The sequence below is a fragment of the Pezoporus flaviventris genome, unplaced genomic scaffold, assembly GCF_033815535.1.
Source record: "Pezoporus flaviventris isolate CSIRO_AGI_PZ_B2104156 unplaced genomic scaffold, CSIRO_AGI_Pfla_v1 ptg000007l, whole genome shotgun sequence".
In the NCBI taxonomy this organism is placed as follows: domain Eukaryota; kingdom Metazoa; phylum Chordata; class Aves; order Psittaciformes; family Psittacidae; genus Pezoporus; species Pezoporus flaviventris.
Window position 1 is genome coordinate 63,363,624 of NW_026892555.1, and position 19,618 is coordinate 63,383,241.

At 40.9% G+C, this 19,618-nt stretch overlaps 1 protein-coding gene across 1 annotated transcript in view; it reads right to left on the reverse strand.

Moving 5' to 3' along the window:
* Window positions 1–576: 576 nt before the first annotated feature.
* GALNT12 (polypeptide N-acetylgalactosaminyltransferase 12) overlaps window positions 577–19,618 on the reverse strand; it is a 51,177-nt gene continuing 32,135 nt past the window's right edge. Inside the window, exons 8-10 of the mRNA XM_061449010.1 lie at window positions 12,440–12,553; window positions 4,384–4,539; window positions 577–2,123 (exon numbers count right to left, since the gene is read on the reverse strand). Coding sequence (XP_061304994.1) covers window positions 1,986–2,123; window positions 4,384–4,539; window positions 12,440–12,553 — 408 coding nt within the window. The 3' untranslated portion in view covers window positions 577–1,985. The remainder of the gene's footprint in view (window positions 2,124–4,383; window positions 4,540–12,439; window positions 12,554–19,618) is intronic.

Sequence of the window (19,618 nt, forward strand, 5' to 3'; positions counted from 1 at the left end):
CAAAGCAGAAATGAACAAAGAATCCTTGCTGTGTTGCTGGAGCTGTCATGGTCCTCTCATGCAGCCACCCAGTTTTGATTTGTGGCTCCACGAAGTGCACAGCACTGCTGCTAGCAGGTGAACAGAAGCATTACTGAGTTCAGCAAAGTGAACTTGAGAGACCATAAAATAAAGCTGCCTTCTCTCAAGTGCTGCAGGGATCAGAACCTAAGAATCAGTGAAATGATTAAAAGATCATAACTGATCATAAGAAAAACATAACTGATCATAAGAAAAAATATTTGCAAATATAAAAAAGAGGTATAAAATATATAAAGGTAAATATATAAAAAATAGTTGTAAAGACAGTTCTCACTGTACTGAATCACAATATATTTTATTAATTCTAAGATCAATTTCATCAGTCCAGCCCACAGAGACAAAACTTTAAAGGTGCTCACAAAATCATTCTATCTACATTTGTTTAGACAGACCTTGGACGAACTTACATAGGCATCTCCTACAGGCAGAAACGCTCCCCCCCACACCCTAATCATATAAATAGGTATGCCAAAATGGCACAAGGTTATAAGGTTTCACAGGAAAAGATGTACATTTTTTATCGAAAACATGAACAAAGGCAGGTAACAAAATACATACAAAACTAGCTGGAACTAGACTTCTAAGGGAAAAAAGGTTGACATTTTCATGCTTCTACACATAAACATACTGCCAGCTGATATGGAAAGAAACTTTCCTTGAGATGAAACCCTTTTAATCAACGTTATAATGACTGATGATGGTCAATGACCAAGTATGTTGCTAAACATGCTACTTGTCTGATCAAGTAAAGGGGATCCCACATAGCAGGGCAGAACACATGCTGTACTGGTGCAGATCGAACCCCATGTTTTCAATAAACTGTATGCATTGACACAGCCAACTTACCAGAAAAGGAGTTACCAGACAAAATGCAAGTTAAATCTTAAAAGACAATTCTTTTTGTAGTGATATCAGCTGTTTACCGTACCAATTATTTGCAAACCTATTTTTATCTAATAATTTTTTATACTAACTACTTAAACATTTACAATTTAATTAAAGATACAATTTCTTAGATTCATTTTCTCTAACTGCAGTTTTGAAAGTTGTCAGAAGAATTATAGCTAGGTCTGATCTTGCAAGTTTTACACATGTTGGAAATCCATATAATGTTGAATTAAGTTGTGCACTCTGGGACACAGCTGCATAACCAGATCCATGTGAATGTAAATCGCTTTCCCTAGAGCATCACCTTTAAATATTGTTGCTGTATTTCTTTAAGATGAGAAAAATCCCCATTTTACTGCAAAACCAGACTTAAGCATGTTTAGGAACTTGTCAAGTGCCATTAGAATATGAAATTGTTGCAACATTTGATGTACAGTATTGTCAAGCATGTGCAATCTGTAAGCATCTAGATTGTTATTTGTGCAAATACATGCAGACCTACTCTGCCTTCATGTGCAAATCCACACTGTCTCCGGTGACAGTTTTGTGGTAGTCACTTAGGGCAGAATCTGGCCTACATTTACCGTCTTGGTATTTAAAAGACAAGAAGAATGATTAACTACTATCTTCTAAAAGGCCCAACTGCAGAATGCTTTAGTAGAAAAATAAACATTTTAAGTTATTGGCAGATAACATTAGTGCAATTATTTTGACTGCTTTACTTTTACACAGTAGATTAAAAAAATATATTGTCACTTGTGAAAGGAACCTAAGACACTTCAGAAGAAGTTATGTAGCTGCCAAATAAAGAGTAAAGAAGAGGAGTGATTCTGTGGCATAACCACAAGCTCTCAATGCCTTTTAATGCTCCAGAAAACAAAATCCAAGGCTTGTAAACTAATTACAGTTCTTTCTGTACAAAAATGCATCACTTATGTGATTTTCAAAAGGCTGACTAACTGCTGAATAAAAAGAGCACATTTTCATATTCAGCTATAGCCTAGACCACATCTGGATCAACTTCTTTCTTTGAAGAACCATTTTTGGTAGTCTGAGTCTGTACACGGTCGTAACAATGGTGCTGGGTTACCATTGTAAGCATTTGACTCTGCTTGTACGCACTTCTGGGTTTGAAGATGAAACAAGTTACCATCCTACAAAAGACAAGAATAAGTTTTGCTTTTCAGGTCTTAAAAATTACAGGCATATAACTGTGTCTTAAAGTAACAGAAGACATTTGCAACAAATAAACGTCACACATATCCTTCTCATGGGGCCATTCAGTGAAGCCAAGAAGTGTAAGCAGAAGATCTCTGAAACGTTATCAAAAGACCCTTTTAAACTTATATTACCAGTGCTTCAGAGCGATTCATGTCTTGACATCTAAGCCCATAAAAGATGTACTAACCTCATTCACTTTCATTGCCTTTTGTTACCGTGCTTGAATATGGGCAGAGAAAACCAAAGTAAAGTATAGGCATTACCCAAATTCACCAACTTACTGCACATCTTGCAAGAAAAATGTAAATGTTAGTTAAGTGTAGATGTTGGTTATATTTTTAGCAAAGAAAATTCCCGTTTCTTCACAGTGTATATTTTTAGTGGAAAAGGCAAAAATATCTAAGCATGCCCCTTGCCTGCAGATACATGTGGAGTTAATCACACCCCAAGCCACAGCCCCTGATGCCCAGCAGCGTGTGCTTGCTCATGGCTTGCTGACAGGCTTAGCTGCTGAATGACGTTTCTATTTCCATTGTGATAATTCAAATTTTTGAGTGGACTAATCAATATCTCCCTCACTCGTTTTTGACTCTCTGCCCGTAAGAACTTAATTCTTGCCAGGCTGCTGGGAAGGCTGCTCAAATCTTTGATTATGTTACATCCATAAGGACAGCTTTTCCAGTGTCTGAAATTTCTCTGCACAAAGCAAGAGAAATGTGGTATTGACACCTCACCCATCACTTACCTTGAAAAGTGGGGACCAGTGATTTTGATTTAATGCAATAGAAGAGGAGGAATTGGAGAAGAGCAAAATGCTCTCAAATCGCACACAGGCACAAAGTGGTCACGAGAAACAAAGAAGATTTGAAGTAATTCCTGACGTTTCATATGCTAAAAGCTAATGGTTAGGAATGCAGTGGAAACAGATGTATTCCAAAACTGTGTTTTCTCAAGTAGTTCCTGAAGTGACTGAGGGTCTTTCAATATATGTAATCTTAGGGATTAACAGACAGGACCTTGAAAAATTCTGTTAAAAGTCAGCATTGAAAATGAAATGTCATTTATTTATAAAGTCAGCCTTTCAAATATTTTGTTTTACTCAGTAATACCACTATGAGCTTCAGACTGGACTAGATACAGTGAATGGACAATAGTTTTCATATTTTTTCTTTTGAATTCACCCTGCCACCTATCACTGGTGGTAGTATCCAAGCACGAAATTTGTCTGCCATGGAGCCTGTAGGAGTTTAGATGCACTGTGCAGACACATTATGTAAACGCACCATTTTGATATATTACGTGACCTTTTCCCTTACCCAAATAATATCACTCCAGAACCTGACCAAGGCCATCATTTTTCATCCTATTTGTTTTCTCTTGGGCATCCAGGAACTCCTTCAGAGATTAAAAACTAAACACAAGGTTTTCTAAGATCACATGATATGTTTATTAAATATACTCCCATACTTCTCAGTATTTCACCCCTTTGGGAGTAGGCATTAAGGCTGAAGAAGAGAGGTACAGATTTGCTGAGTGCCCACAGCCAGGAAGATTTGTCCTGTGTAGGGGCAGGAGTAGGGCAGAAGGTAGTTTTTCAATGGTGCAGCAAAGTACCCAATGACATATTGCAGAAAAGCTCAGGGAGCACTTCTGGTCTGCATAGGGAGGGTTGCGAAAGATGGTTTGCAGAGGAGAAGCAGCAGCTCTCAAAAGCAGGGAAGAGTGTAAAGTAATGGTGGTATGTGAAGTATCAGGGATATATGGGAAATAAATGAAGTCAATGAAAGAAGAGCAGAGATAGACCAGCCACAAGATTGATTGGGAAAGGGCTGTAATTTCTCCTCAGTTCTCAGGAAAAGGCAGTAGCCGTGTGATGCAAGAGAGCTGAGCAGCCCAGAAAATACTAGATATGGACAAGGCAGAGAGACCTCTTTCAACATTCCCAACTCCTCTTAGGTGAAGAAGGGCATTTTCCTTTCTCTCATCCTCCTATTCTTTATGCTGCCATACTCTTCACCTGCACACTGCTGCTACCCTGCTTCTGTGTTCAGATATTAAGACAGCATATCTCAGAGATCTCTACTGAGGTTGTGGCCTGCATGATGTGTAGGCAGTAAGAGAAAAAGAAAGAGAACCTCAACAATTCTCCTTCAACTACTTCCAGAAACCCCAAACGCAAGCAGGCACACTTACCTCTCTGAAAACAAACTTCTGGTTTTCAGGAATATTGTGGACATTTTCATGACACAAGTACATTGTCAAGTAGTCGGTCCCCGAATCAACTGCTGCACAGACTTCTGGCTGTCGGGTATTGTAACGTATTTCATTATGGGATGTGTACTCGAAAAACTACAAACCCAAAAGAAGCAAAAGACAACAGTCATTTCATATGTACACAAGAAAGTATTTATAAGGAGGCTATACTAAGATACTATAATTAAGTTCACATATTAAACTTGCCACTGTGAAGAGAAATTCTGCCAAAAATAGTCAAGGAGCCTCAACTTCTGCCATTTGCTAACTATTTTACAGAAAATCTATCTTAGCACACCACTGCTTTACTCTGGTAGCACTTAAAATGTATGAATTGCTGAATAAATGCCATGGAAAACAGACTTTCCAGCACTAAAGAATTTACAAAATTTGACTGTAATATTCTACTTGCACATTCTAGATAACACTTAAAAATAGGATGGAAAACATTTTATAGTCTGACATTTTGCCTTCTTAATTCAGTTGTATCAAAACAATGTTACTTTTAATTAAGAAGTTGCTCACTGCATAGTTCAAAGCAGTTTGGTCAAGGTTCATTTCCAATTACAAAGTACTCCGGAGGCACAGTGATAAGCATTTTATTATATACCATTTTTAGATATTATTTGAAGCAAATCAGCTACAGGTGCTTTTAAACACAAACGTTATTAAAGACAATTTACTGGCTTTGCTTGATGCACAATATTCTACAGAGGTGTTCTGAACATGCTGTAAAACATTTTGGCTTCTGCAGCCAAAAATCATGGTTGATGACTTCCTTAAAATTTTTATATTTATTGTGGACATATGCCAAATTTTGTACTTCATTAAAGAGCGGCAGAGCTTGAGAGCTGTTTGTATTTAGCATGCTTGTAAATAATTTAGATGGCTATAGTGCATGGATGTGTGTTTAGATCCAATTTAGATTATACTAAGTAGAGGAGAGTTTTATACACATCAGAAAATTGCTTTTTACCAATAGTATAGGTGCATTAGTGGAAATCAATAAAAGGATGGAGGGACAGAAGGAATCCTCTTCTGTTTTGTTTCACCCCTGGAGAAAGAGACTGTAAGGCTTTGTGAAAGGGGGTATGCCAATTCAGAAATATTGCGTGCACTTGAACTTAGTGCAAAACCATCCTTAGCAACCACCAAGTCTAATTAACCTTGAAAGAGAAACTGGAAATGGAGTTTTAATGTAAACAGAACTGTGTGATTACAAAGTCTGAAGTCATCCATTTCCAGGTGTAAGAGCTCTGATTTAGACTACGCTGACGGTAGTTGTTTTACGAAATCTGCCCTTCTTTTAACACAATCAGGTATTTCTCTGCTAAGGTGGCTGTCGCAGCCATACTCAGATGAATGCTGCCCATTGCATCATGGCTTTGCTTTTTTTTGGCAGCAGTGCAAGTGACTGACCCCCTATTTTTAACCTGTGTGCCACCATTCATTTGTGGTATGCCGCAAAGGGAAGTGAGTGTTTTGAGAAAGCAGCTTCACCCAGGAGACTCTGATTTCACCTTGAAATCTATTGCTAGGACCTGTTCCTATGATGTAGGCTGAACTGCCTTTACGACATTTGCTCTATGCCAGAAATGTCGACTCATCAACGGAAGTCAACTGTGAGAACATTGGCCTATTATTATTACTATTATTATGAAAAACAGCAATGTGCTTGGTGACAGCCAGCATGGCTTCACTAAGGGGAAATCCTGCCTGACCAATTTGATAAGGCTACAGAACTGATGGACAGGGGTAGAGCAGTTGACATCATCTACCTGGACTTGTGCAAAGCGCTCGACACTGTCCAGCACGATATCCCCGTCTCTAAATTGGAGAGACATCAATTTGATGGATGGACCACTTGGTGGATAAAGAACTGGCTGGATGGCCGCACGCAAAGAGTTGTGGTCAATGGCTCAATGTCCAGCTGGAGACCGGTAAGGAGTGGTGTCCCTCAGGGATTGGTGTTTGGACCAGTGTTGTTCAGCATCTTTGCCGCTGACATGGACAGTGGGATTGAGTGCGCCCTCAGCAAGTTTGCCGATGACACCAAGCTGTGTGGTTCGGTTGATACCCTGGAGGGAAGGAATGCCATCCAGAGGGACCCTGACACGCTTGTGAGGTGGGCTGATGCCAACCTCATGAAGTTTAAGCATGCCAAGTGCAAGGTCCTACACCTGGGTCAGAGTAGTCCCAGGCACAGCTACAGGTTGGGCAGAGAAGAGATTCAGAGCAGCCCTGTGGAGAAGGACTTGGGGGTGCTGGTCGATGAGAAAATGAACATGAGCCGGCTTCAGTGTGAGCTTGCAGCCCAGAAAGCCAACCGTATCCTGGGCTGCATCAAAAGGAGTGTGACCAGCAGGTCAAAGGAGGTGATCCTGCCCCTCTACTCTGCTCTCGTGAGACCTCACCTGGAGTATTGTGTACCATTCTGGTGTCCTCAACATAAAAAGGACATGGAACTGTTGGAACAAGTCCAGAGAAGGGCCATGAGGATGATCAGGGGACTGGAGCATCTCCCATATGAAGACAGGCTGAGAAAGTTGGGGCTGTTCAGCCCGGAGAAGAGAAGGCTGCATGGAGACCTCATAGCAGCCTTCCAGTATCTGAAGGGGGCCTATAAGGATGCTGGGGAGGGACTCTACATTAGGGACTGCAGTGATGGGACCAGGGGTAACAGGTTAAAACTTAAACAGGGGAAGTTTAGACTGGATATAAGGAGGAAGTTCTTTACTGTGAGGGTGGTGAGGCACTGGAATGGGTTGCCCAAGGAAGTTGTGAATGCTCCATTCTTAGCGGTGTTCAAGGCCAGGCTGGACAGAGCCTTGGATGACATGGTCTAGTGGAAGGTATCCCTGCCCATGGCAGAGGGGCTGGAACTTGATGATCCTAAGGTCCTTTCCATCGCTAACTATTCTATGATTCTATTTACCCCAATAGGAAGGGGCTATTCCCTGGCCTTCAGGCTTTTGTTCCCATGTCCGGTATCTGATTGGCACATGGAAAGTCTACTACTTCAGGCACCTCAGTGAGCTATAAAGGGCACTCACTCATTTTAAGCCTATGACTTGTGAATAATGAAAAAAAAAAAAGCTTCAATCCCTCTCATTTGTGTCTGGATGGACATTTTTTTACAGCTGTCACTTTTACAGGGCCACATGTAGAGCCCTGCTCATTAGTAGATTTATTAGATACAATAACTTCTTTTAGCAATTTGCATTCAGTATCAGTGAAAGCCTGCAAGCTGCTGATTGCACTAGATGCATCAAGAATAGATGGAACAGCTACTAGGACAGAGTGCTCCTTACTATTGACATCTTCCTTGAATGACCTCTCAAGGACTTGTACCAGATTTTGGAATAGAAGAGCAAGTAAAATGGTTATTTCTGAATAACATTAATATTATAATAACAATAATAAGAATGTTATTTCTGGATATTAAGGATTGGGGTTGTAGCATTAGCAATTAAGGACTCCTGCCTCCTTGTCCAATTAATATTATACAGTTCTTTAACCTATACTCCTTCAAATGAAATAAATACTTCAGGCTTCAGGCTTTTTCAAGCTCCAGTAATACATGAGATAAACCTCTTTGACCTCAAAAAGTAAAGTGTTCTTTAATGCCCTTTCCTTGCTGAGTTGGTTCTGTGGACAGAAGGGAAGCATTTTCAAACTGATCCATAGCTCAGCAACTAGTAGCTGTGCAGCATTTCTTTGCTTCAGAGAACCAGCAGACTCCTTTAAGTGCTACTGAGAAGCTTGATGAGGCCTTTTATCCAGTGCCTAGTACTTCTGGGTGATCTATGGGATATGCCGGAGCTGCATCAGTGCTCTGCAGAAAAAGTGATGGAGGCAGATTTCAGATACCTCACCACACCCTGTAACCTACTCTCACCCCTCCCTGTGCCTGGATACTGCTCCTCTGCACATATGAAGAAGTTTGCACTTGATGGGTACAACCAGCAGAGAGGATACCAGGTCTGATACCCCTTTCACAGAAAACCCAAGGACTTTGCTAAGCTATTTGCCTGCCTCTCCCTATTTGCCTCAAATCTATCAGCTGAAAATGGGAATACTGGAGGAAGCACTACCAGACAAAGCAGGCTGTTCAGTGGTTTCCCATCCTCCTACCACATCAGATCAGCTTCCTGCCATCATACATGGGTGCCCTCTGTACTGCTTCCCAACCATACCAAGAAGGGCAATGGGCTTTATTAGTGTTGAATTTCAAAGCCTTCATTCTCATTTACTGGGGACAGACAATCCCACAAAACTCCAGCAGCCTGAGGTGCAAGCACCAAGCAGCCAACATTTTGTGTATTTTCTGTCTCTCTTCCATATACACACAGGTCCTACCCCTGCAGTTGTATCCTCATCTTCTTGCTACAACGAACTCACTAATTTTAAACAACCTACTTACACAACTCCTTACACAAAAGCAACTCAAAAGGACTAAAAAGAACAGTCTCACTTAGGCCATGGATTCAAGGAAAACATCAACAAACTACCAGGGACCTTAGTTTTCTCAGAGTAATTTTTGTTACTGAGACATAACATGGGAGCAGGTGCTGGACTTCATAAAAAATCAAGGGCGCAGAGTTCTCTCCTCTCGGCACAGTGCGCACAGATATTCAGAGGTCACTTTAAGTGGAGAATTGCTTCCAGTGAAAAAAAGCTTTTGCCGTTGTCCCCTACAAAAACAGCCACCTGCCAGCAGCATATCATGCCAGCGGATGGGTGTACTGGAGTGTAAGACACAGATGTCTGACCAAGTTAACCTTCATTAATGTTAAATCCTATCAAGATGTTTTTGGATAATAACTTTACTGAGCTGTACTCTGGAGAATAAACTTCATTCCTTTGTACCATGAAACAGAGTGAATGTGCAGCAGGGAATACTGTTTGAGGAAGAAAGTGATGAATCGTGGAACAAACACTGCAACTAGAAGAAGGGATGAGAAAAAGACTAAAGGATTCAAAATGGGAGCTAGCCAGGAAAGAAGAAAGGCATGTGAAAAGGAGCAAAACATGACCTAATCTGAGTAGTAACTGGGGGAAGAATAAGTGAGAGGAGAGACAGAGCGAGGGTGTTAGCAAAAGGCTGTGAGACAGACAGCATGGGAAAGAAAGTGTTAAGTAGCATGTAGTGAAGAAACTGCAACTGTCCATGATACATGGTGCTGGACAGGGGACTGTATGGAAGCTTTGTAATGAGGGTTTGCTGCTAAAGCTGTATATAGGTAATGAGTGATGAGAACAGATTGGAGGAGAACAGGCAGAAGAGTTCTGTATTAGGATGCCAGATTCCCTTCCAAGGACAATCAGAAGTTAAGGGCTACCTGCTGTTAGCAAACATCTGTGAAACTCTGAAATGCCCTGCTCACCTTAACACAACCAGAAGATGACAAACCTGGTCACCATCAGCTGACAGTGATGTACGTACATGTGGGAGATTTGACTGTTTCAATCCTGTCACTGTCACCTGCCAACTGAGCTAAGGAATTCATACCACCAGGAACAGCCTACTACCTTTGCAGAACAACTGTCAAAAGGTGGGGGCCAGGAAGGAAATAGAAATATCCTGCTGGTAGGTTTCACGGCTATTTGTGAGCCAGAAAAAGAAGGTGCAAGTTCAGCAACCCTGACTTTCGTTTCCTGTCTCACTTGTGCTTCTATGCTTGTCTTATTTTAGCCTCCCTCTATTCCTGTACCTGCAGTTCTTCCTGCTGTTCACTTCTTCTCTTGCAACTACTACTCATACCCCCATTTGCCAATCGGTATCTCCACTAAAGGGGTCTACAGTGATTCTGATTGTTTCATGCTCCTTCCTTGTCTTCCTCTGTCATACATGAGGCTCCTTGCCTGTTGCCCTACCTCTGTCACAAGCTTCTTCTGCCCCCTGCCACCTTGGCCCCCTTTCCCTGGTTCCATGCCTTTTGCCCATTTCCTGTGTTTGGCATTCCCTCCTCAGGCTCTGCAATTCCCCGTGTCACCTCCTATTTTCTCTCATGGGTTTATATTGCAGTCAGGCAGCTTCTCCATTTCTCCTGCTGCCTAGATGCCAGCAGAGGGAGCGCTAATTGCACCGCTCCCACAGCATCGGTGCTCTCAGCCCGGTGCTGCTATTGCAGGTGTGTTACACCATCAGCAGAGATGTCAGAGCATTGCTATTTAGCAATGTGGTCTTTGCAGCAAATTCAGTTAATCTTTTAGTGCTAGCTAAACAAAGGACAACTGTAAAAGTGTCCTCTCATGACAATCCATCTCTGAGTTGCACTGTTGCTTTCACCTTTTGTCCTATATCATTATTTTTTCTTGGTGGAAGAGAAAATTCAAACAAACTTTCTTTTCTCAGAAAAATACAAAAAGATTCAACCCCTCTACTCTTGTAATCTAAAAAAAAAAAAAAAAAAAATCTATAAATACCTTTTGTGTTTGAGTATGCAATCCCATACTTGAAATACTTCTTAATCTACAACAGCAATCAATTCTTCCTCATAAGGAAGTGGCTTAACTCTGTTGTCTGATTATCAACTTCTATATAGGTGTATACAAGCATACTAACTTGTGCATGGAGCTGAACTGGAGGAGTAAAATGGGGTGGGGTGACATACATCTGTCAGTACTGAGATCCTTTGGCTTTTATGATGCAAGATTCTCTGCCTGCCCTACCCTGTGTCTTGGTCTCCAGGATAGAAACATTAGGAAAGTTAAGACATAAACTGATAAATAATACTAAAACTCAGAAAAGTTTGTTGTTAGTACTTAAGGCAACAAACTTCCTACCAAAACCAAATCTACTTTTTTCTAAGATACAAAGCATAGTGCTAAGACTATTGTTTTCCTTTTCTTATTTAAAATGCAAGTCGCATTAGAAGCTTCTTTCTTAATACACACTTGCTTTTCACTCCTCAAGCTTGTATATATTTATAAAGCAAGGTTCAGAAAGATAACAAATACACTGCTTATCTGCCACATCTCTGGTTCTTCCCCAGATTTGTTTTTCCTTTCCTAACTGAATGTTTGGGTTAATTTCCTTAAGAAAAAAAAATTCCCAAAGAGTAAAGTCACCCAAGCTGTCAATTTCATGTACTTACTCTCAACAAAGACCTTGGTTATTTCTCTACCCCTCCCCACTAGAAGCATACTATATAGTCTAATCTGAGTTAGAAGCCAAAAATCAAGCTAAATAGGGAAGTACATGTTACATGCCACAGAAACACCAAACCTTAATTCTAAATGGTGGCCACTCAAAGCCATGCAAAACATCCATTGTAAATTGGCACATGGTGCCCATAAACACTTTTAACATGGCATTATGCAGACAGCTTTATGGGTATCATAACTAACCATGAATGCACACACTTTCAATCAGCAGGGAGAAAGACACCAGCAAGCATTTTCAGCTTCAGAAGTTAAAACCAGGAAAGGAATAATGAAAGTGTTAGAGGGACCCCTGCTCCCCTGGGATTCTGAGCACAAGCCCAAGATGACATTTCTCTACTGTGGAGTTCAGGAGAAGATGCCCTCCAAAACCACTTGCACAGTTTAGACAAGCATGAAGAGGAAAAGACATGATGACAGACATAGGCAGAACTAGGTGAGGTTTGCAGTATTATTAAGGGCTTTGGAGACATGGACAGACAAAAGCTCAGAGATGTGCTGATCTGCCCAAGACCAGCTGGAGGTGAACAAACACTGGCCTAATAAACATTACAGCTGCAGTGCTATGCTGTTAACCCCTGCTAATGAGCTCTGTGGAAAGGCATAATTAAGGTATGCATGAGTTCTCTCATCTGGGTAGACACATCTTCAGAATGAAGAAAATCTGTCCTGGATATACATCAAAATTACAAGCAGTCGGTGCAAGAATCAAAATCAGACCTACGATTACTTCATTGTGGCAACATATTCTCTCAGCCCTGCAATGCCTTTACCATACTTTTTTACATTACAACCGTGTTAGTCAGAATTAAAGTAAACCAAATCTTACCTGATTTTGTCCCATGCCATGACATGGGTACAGTATGATCCTGTGTCCGGTTACTTGATGTTCATTTGTAGGGTTATAATCAAAACAGAAGTTTGCCATTCCTCTATTCTTCAGCTAATCAAAACAAGAATATTTTAAAGTATTAAACTAAGGAAAATATGTTGTAGTCACTTTACACCCATCCTGCTGGGCTGTGAGGTTTATATCCTAGAGCTAGAGCAAATTAACTTGATTAAATCCAATGGATCCAATGGCAACATCTCTCTGACTAGTGTGAAATAAAACTGTTGGGACCATCTTGACTTTCGGCATTGAAGCAGACAGGCTTCCCCTAGGAATGACACCGTGTTCCTGTGCATTTGCAAATGAAGTAGGTAGGAACTATGAAAAGCTGTGTTGAAACCCAGCAAGCCAGCAATCCGCATGGAACAGAAGAGTCAGCCATGTCTTCCCCCACCCAGGATGTACTTCTTCAATTTTTCTTATGAAGACTACATACTTTTCTGAGTTTGTCAAATGGGTGATATTACAAGGATTTGTTCTCAAAAGGATTGCAGTACCCTCTTGAGGTTGAGCAAGCAGACAGATTTTAAGAACAGTATCTTACACCTCAAAGTGGGTAACATGTCTTTGGAGACAGACGCTAGGTGTGACATTAAACATTCTTTACCAGTGTGGCTGATCTCTGACACACGAGGTGCGTAACTTTTAGATTAAATTTTAAAGTATTAAGTCACCTCATTTTAAAAACATCAGGCCAATTAACAGGGACTTGTATTTAAGTATTCAGGAGGCAAAAGTGACTGAAAATAAGTTAAACAATGTCATAACAATTACTGACTCCTAGTATTAGCCACTTAACTGAATTTAAAATTACACAAGGCAAAAGAGGTTCTGTAAGCATAGGTTCAAGCTGAATGCCCCCGTTACTGAATGTAATTATATCACAGACAAAAAGAATAAGCATAGTAAATCTCAGAAGAGTTAGCTCAGCAAGGTGTAATTTCACTGCTCTTAACTAGTCATGATAATTGCATCCTCAGTTCTCAATGGGGAGAATGGATAGACACAAAGGGACTGCAGAAGGCTAAAAGCAAACAAACAAGACAAACCCTGCAGGACCCAAACCCACAACAGAGCTAACCACACAAGTTGAAAAATTAAATATTTCTGTTCTACATACATTTTTCTTTCCTAACTGCTGTTTTTATTGCTACCCAGCATCCTCTTTCCACTGCTTTGTGCCTATTCCCGCTGAATGACAGCCAAGCTCTCGGTGCTCTGCATGCCTGGGCTGCTGGCCCAAGGCAACAGTAATACAGAGGGTCTCCGGAGGACCACCAAGAGCTTGGGGCCCCTTGCAGGCCTGCTGGGGCTGTGAGACTCTCCTGTCAGAGCCAAATGTATAAATGTAGGAGTGAAGCCCTACCCTTACAGGCTTTGCCTCTTAATTCCTCTCTGAACACGTTTCCACTAGCATTCGGTGGAATTTTTCAGTACAAGATAAACCAACATGTGAATTTGGTGTTTGATAAAATTCGTCCTTACTTAAACCCTTTCTACAGAAAGCACTGCTTGGTTTGTTGGGAACCCACTACGCTGCTGCACCCCTCCCTTGAGCTGTCAGAAGACATTTCATTTACTTTGATAACACTAGACAAGTACCACACCTCCAAAAGTAGGAAAGGAAAGTTTCTTTAACAGATGACTTTTAACACAACCGTGTAACTACATAAACCAAACAATAAGCTTCTCATCTTTCTGCATTCTACATCAAGAATGTGCAGACATATTCCTAAACATACATGGCCCATATCTCAACCTATTTATTTTAGTTTGTTTTATCAGATACCAGTAGATATTCTTCTATACCCACACTTCATCAGTAAGCCTAATAGATATTCAAGACATACTCTGTGGGAATAGCCCATACTAAGCTGTCAGATGACCTGATCTGAAATGACAAAGATTTGAAAATCTGATCACTGCACCATTTAGGCAAAAAACTAAAACCCACCCTCAGTTCCTAGGCAGAAAAAAAGAAGTATGAGAGAATTTGTGAAAGTAGTGTTTTTCTCTTGTTAAATGAGAACACAGTTTAAGTTCCCTTTATGTGCAACAGCTCTATCAAAACAGTAATCATTCATTCATTTCTGAAGCTCTCTTTATTCCCATATCCACCATAAACACATCATGCAATAAGAACAAAATTTTCTCTGTGACTTACCTTAATTCTTTTGCAGAATGCTGCATTAGAGAAACAGAAGCAAGAAAAAATGTTGATCACCTTGCCATTTAAACACATAGATCTAAAAAGTTCTGCCCATGCAGGATTACTGGCTGCATCTTTCTACAGTGTTTGTCTCCTGTTGAAACATTGCAGGCATACTCTACAGTGCCACTGAGTTACCACTCATTTGCAGGCTGGGACACATAATAAACAGCAGCTACTGAGATATTCACCTCAGACCTTTATCCCCTACTGCTTGGAGAAATTCAAATCTGTTTTTTCCCTAACATCTGCACACTTGCATATATTGACAGAATACAGGTATCAATCTGGCTTTGGGGTTATTTTGAAGATAAAATCTATGTCATGTAACTGTAAGCAACACATCAACAACAGATTTTTGACATTAAAACTTCATTACATTAGTTGGTAAGTACAGTCAGTGGAGTACAGCCAACTTCTCATCCACAAAACAGATCAGAATCCTCTTTATTCCACCACAGTGGCATTGCTGCTGATGCATTAATGGAATGGGCAGATGATACTGTGGGACACAGTAAGATACAGATTTGTAGCAAGCAAACAGCTTCATGGTACTGACCAGTCATAAGTTTTTAACTCAAAGGTAATCTGAGCAGTCACAGGGGATGATTTTTCTGAGCATATGATATTTTCATATCATGCTTTTTTGAATTAAAAATAGTGAATATCCTCAGATTTCTGTTAACTTGTTAAATGCAATGCTGAAACGGGTATACAATGCTGATGACTAAGACCCTTTGAAGGAATCAAAATAACGAGACACTGCTACTGGAATCCAGTTGCTCACTCCAGCGAGTCCAGATCTCCCTGGGAAACTCAAGAACATACAAGCACATGTCTCAAGTAATGCTGTATTCACTTGAGATTAGTATCAAACACTTGAACTTCTCCCACTTCCTTTAAAAAGGTCTGTCTCAAGCTTTCAGAGGCTGCACAGCCAACAGAGTGGTGCATATTTTGCTATGATGGCCATCAGATCTCCAGGTCTAGTCAGCCATAACACTGGGTACCAATTCAATCTCAAGTGGTACAATAGAAATTGTATTATAATGCAGTTTTAGAGGTATGCCCTAGAGGAGGCTGTTTTAGAGCCTGATGCCTCTGAGGACTTCTAACACCAGACATGCAATAGTTTTCTTGATTATATAACTTAAGCCACAGAGCGAAGATCGCTTCTGTAAGCTTGTCCATATATATCATGTGTTATTTAGATAAATTACAAAATTCTCTCTTTTTTTGTCACAGCAAAACAAAATTCTTTATTGTTTCAAAGGCTTAAAATCCTTCTTCCTGATTTTTTTTTAAAAGGTTATTTCTGGCCTAAATTAATAGAAAATTATGACTAAGCATTTGGAAATTCATTGACGATTAAAATTGTCTTGAGGGAAAATGTGGAAGGAAATGGCCAACAGAAAACTTCAAGTTTTTGATCTCCCAAATGATTCAGTCAGTCTCAGATGCCTTTAAGGATAGATGGTGAAAGAGCCATCAGCTAGATAGCCACAAACATCTATCAGCTTAGTTGCTTCACATCAGCTAGAATAAAGACCAGATAGAAACTGTTTGAGCAGAACAGAGGAAAACTTCTCATATCTGAACATAACGTAGTCTCACTGCCAAGTAATAAAACTTACAGAAAAGCAGAGGTAAAATCCTGATTTTTAAGTCAATGCTGTCTTTTTAAAGTAATCTGGATGCCAAGTTCAAAACCAAATTCACTGGCTGACCATAATCTTCAATCTCAGATATGCCAGCAATACTTAGTAAGATAGAAGAAGGGAGAAGAACCCTGGCTATTGAACCCTTGCTTTGCAGCCATGTATTTCCACATTCATCAACAACATGAAAAAATCACAGAGCTGCCCAGTTCCTCCATTTTCACCTACCCGCATGATGCGGCAACGTCACAGTACTAATACTGGACACATAAAATGGCTTAAAGTTCTTCCTAGAGGTGTCCACACCATCCCAAACCATAGCAGCTAAGATTTTTAAGTAGACCTAGTCTGGGCTGTGAGGGTGGGCAATCTGCACAGGCCTGGGGTTCAAGTCTTTTTAAGATTTCACACCAGCTGCAGCAGAAGTATACACTTCATTGGTAAGTACAAGTTCAAGGATAGCCAAATCAGGTGCTATGCCAGCAAAAAAAAAGAGACATCAGTGCTCTGTACAAGAACCTAAAAAGGATTTTCAGCCTTTCCAGAAATGCTGACATCTTAATATTTTAACCCACTGTTGTAGTTTAAACCCTAGCCAGACAGCTTGTTCATTCACTCCCAGTAAGTGGTGCCGGGCTGGAAGCAATCGAGGCCCCCCCACCCCAGGGGCTCTCCCCTTCCCCACTCCTGGAGGGATGGGGAGGAAAATCAAAAGAGTGCAACTCCCACAGGTTGAGACAAGAACAGCCCAGCAACCAATGTACAACACAGATCACAACCGCTACCACCAATGACAACAATGATAAGAGAAAATAACAAGGGAAGAGAATACAATACCACCCACCGAGAAACGAGTCTGACCCAGAAGACCCCGTGTCCTTCCGACTAACTCCCAGTTACATCCTGGGCATGACGTGCTGTGGTATGGAATACCTCTTTGGCTAGCTTGGGTCAGGCATCCTGTCTCTACTTCCTCCCGGCTTCCCCTCCTCCCTGGCAGAGCATGAGGCTCACAAAGTCCTTGGTCAGAGTAAACATTACTTAGCAACAACTGAAAACATCGGTATTATCAGCACTGTTCCCAGGCTGAAAGTCAAAAACACAGCGTTGCACCAGCTACCAAGAAGGAGAAAAATTGACTGCTACTGCTAAACCCAGGACACCCACTAAGTATCTACCCGCTTCACTCCCTCCTGCCCCCCAAACAAATTCAACTTGAAAGGTTTAGATCATGTCCCACACAAAGTTTCAAAGCTGCATGGAGCCCAAGAACAAGTTAGAAGTACATGCCTCATTTCTAGGCCTCAGACAGTTTATAAGAATGCAATCATAGTTTGGGCACAAATATTAAAAATTTGGTATGTTTAAATAAAATTAACACCAGTAGCTATTTGTCAGTGCATGGCACTGAATGCTGCTCAGTAATTCTTGCATTTATTTCAATAACATACAGCTGAGCTATGGGTAACCTTAGAAAGCTTTTCAACTTCAGTGTAAAGATCTTTAAGGGAGGGAGAAATCCCCATATTTCTTTGCAGTCTCTCTGAACAACTGAATAACCTCACACTAAGCTGTGCTGTTAGCAAAGCCAACACTTTGAAACACAGTATTTTTGTGAACCAGAAAAACACTACACAGCTAAAGCAAGAGTAAAGAACATGATCAATGATTCACTGAAGTTAGCAGATGGGACTCAATATCCACAAAACAGTTGAATCACTAGGTGTCATTTTTGCACTGTCACTTTCTTAGAGTATAACTGTACTTTAATTACATTTTAAACTCTTCCTAAAAAAAAAAAAAAGTGCATTCTTATTCTGCTCACAACTAGATGACAGCATTTAAGGACTGATTTTAGAGAAATACACAGAGCACACCCAAATTACACCACAGATACCTCAAGAAGCACTGAACAAGAATTATTATTTCTAGGTATTGCCAACACCTTTGCTGAGGATGACATGTGCAGTTAAATCGTGAGAGAAACTGCACAAATCCCTTCCCCTCTGAGGGGGTTGAAGCACTGTCATCACTGTCACCAGTCTCGGCTTTGCTTGAGAGGGCAAAGGACGGAAGTAGAGGGGAGGATAAGGTTACTGAAATGCTTGCGGAAGGTAAGTCTCAACATGTTATTGCTTCAGCTGTCACTGACCTTGTCAGTTAGCGATCCAGCACAAAACAACTGAAAACGAACCAGTGCTGTACTGGGGAACATTCAAAGTACTTGAGTAATGGTGGATATTACCTTTGATGCCAGTGACCACAGGGATACCAACTCAAGCGCAAAGCTCCAAGACAAATGGAGGAGGGTGGCTACTCTCTCAGAGGTTCCCAAGAGCTTTGCTGGCAGCTGATGCACATCCCAGGGGAGCTCCTACAGCTCCCCAAGGAAAAAACTGTTCTCTATGGAAAACTGCAGCATTTCCACATTAGGATCTTTTCCGTTCAACAAATAAAAAAGCTATTAGGGAAGACTGTGTGGAGACTTGGTTCTTGTGTGTTTTGTACACCCACAATAATCAGGTTTTTTCCTCCACTCACGGAGATCCAGCAGAGACTGAGTAATTGAAGTGCAGATGGCAGCAAGACAAGACTGTTGTGACACAGGCTGGATGTGATGCAGCAGTGTGGGAACGCAGCTTAGCTAGATCTGCAGAGTGATCGAGTTACCAGCAGAAGTACTTCTAAATCAATGCGGCATTGGTAATCAGGAAGGCATTTTATACAGCTTTGCCTGGCAGAAAGGTGCAGTCTTGTCTTGCTAATAAGACACGCAGCAGATATCTACTCATTTTTCAGACAAGCGGGTATTTGCTGCATCATCTCTGCCTTCATCCCTTTCAAATAAGATTACAGAAATGTGATATACATGGAGCTAGTTTATATTTATTTGTAAGCTGCACAAACAGCATAGAAAGTTGTCAACTCTTAAAAAGGAGAATGGGATTCTGATATTGAACCAACGAAAACTATTTGTGAACCTGTGCTGGTCTGAAGTGACCTCCACATTAAAAATTAACACGTTGGTTTTGACATGTAGAATCCTGTATGATCTGTGAACTCACAGCACCAGCTCCCTCTCCCATCATAATTTTCATCAGATAAAATGTGCAAATACGTGTTTCAATGCACTTTCCACTGGTAGTGGTGGAAATACCCTCCCTGGAAGTGTTCAAAAACCGTGTAGATGCCCTCAGTGTTATGGTTTAGTGGTGGACCTGGCAGTCCTGGGGTAAAGGTTGGACTTAA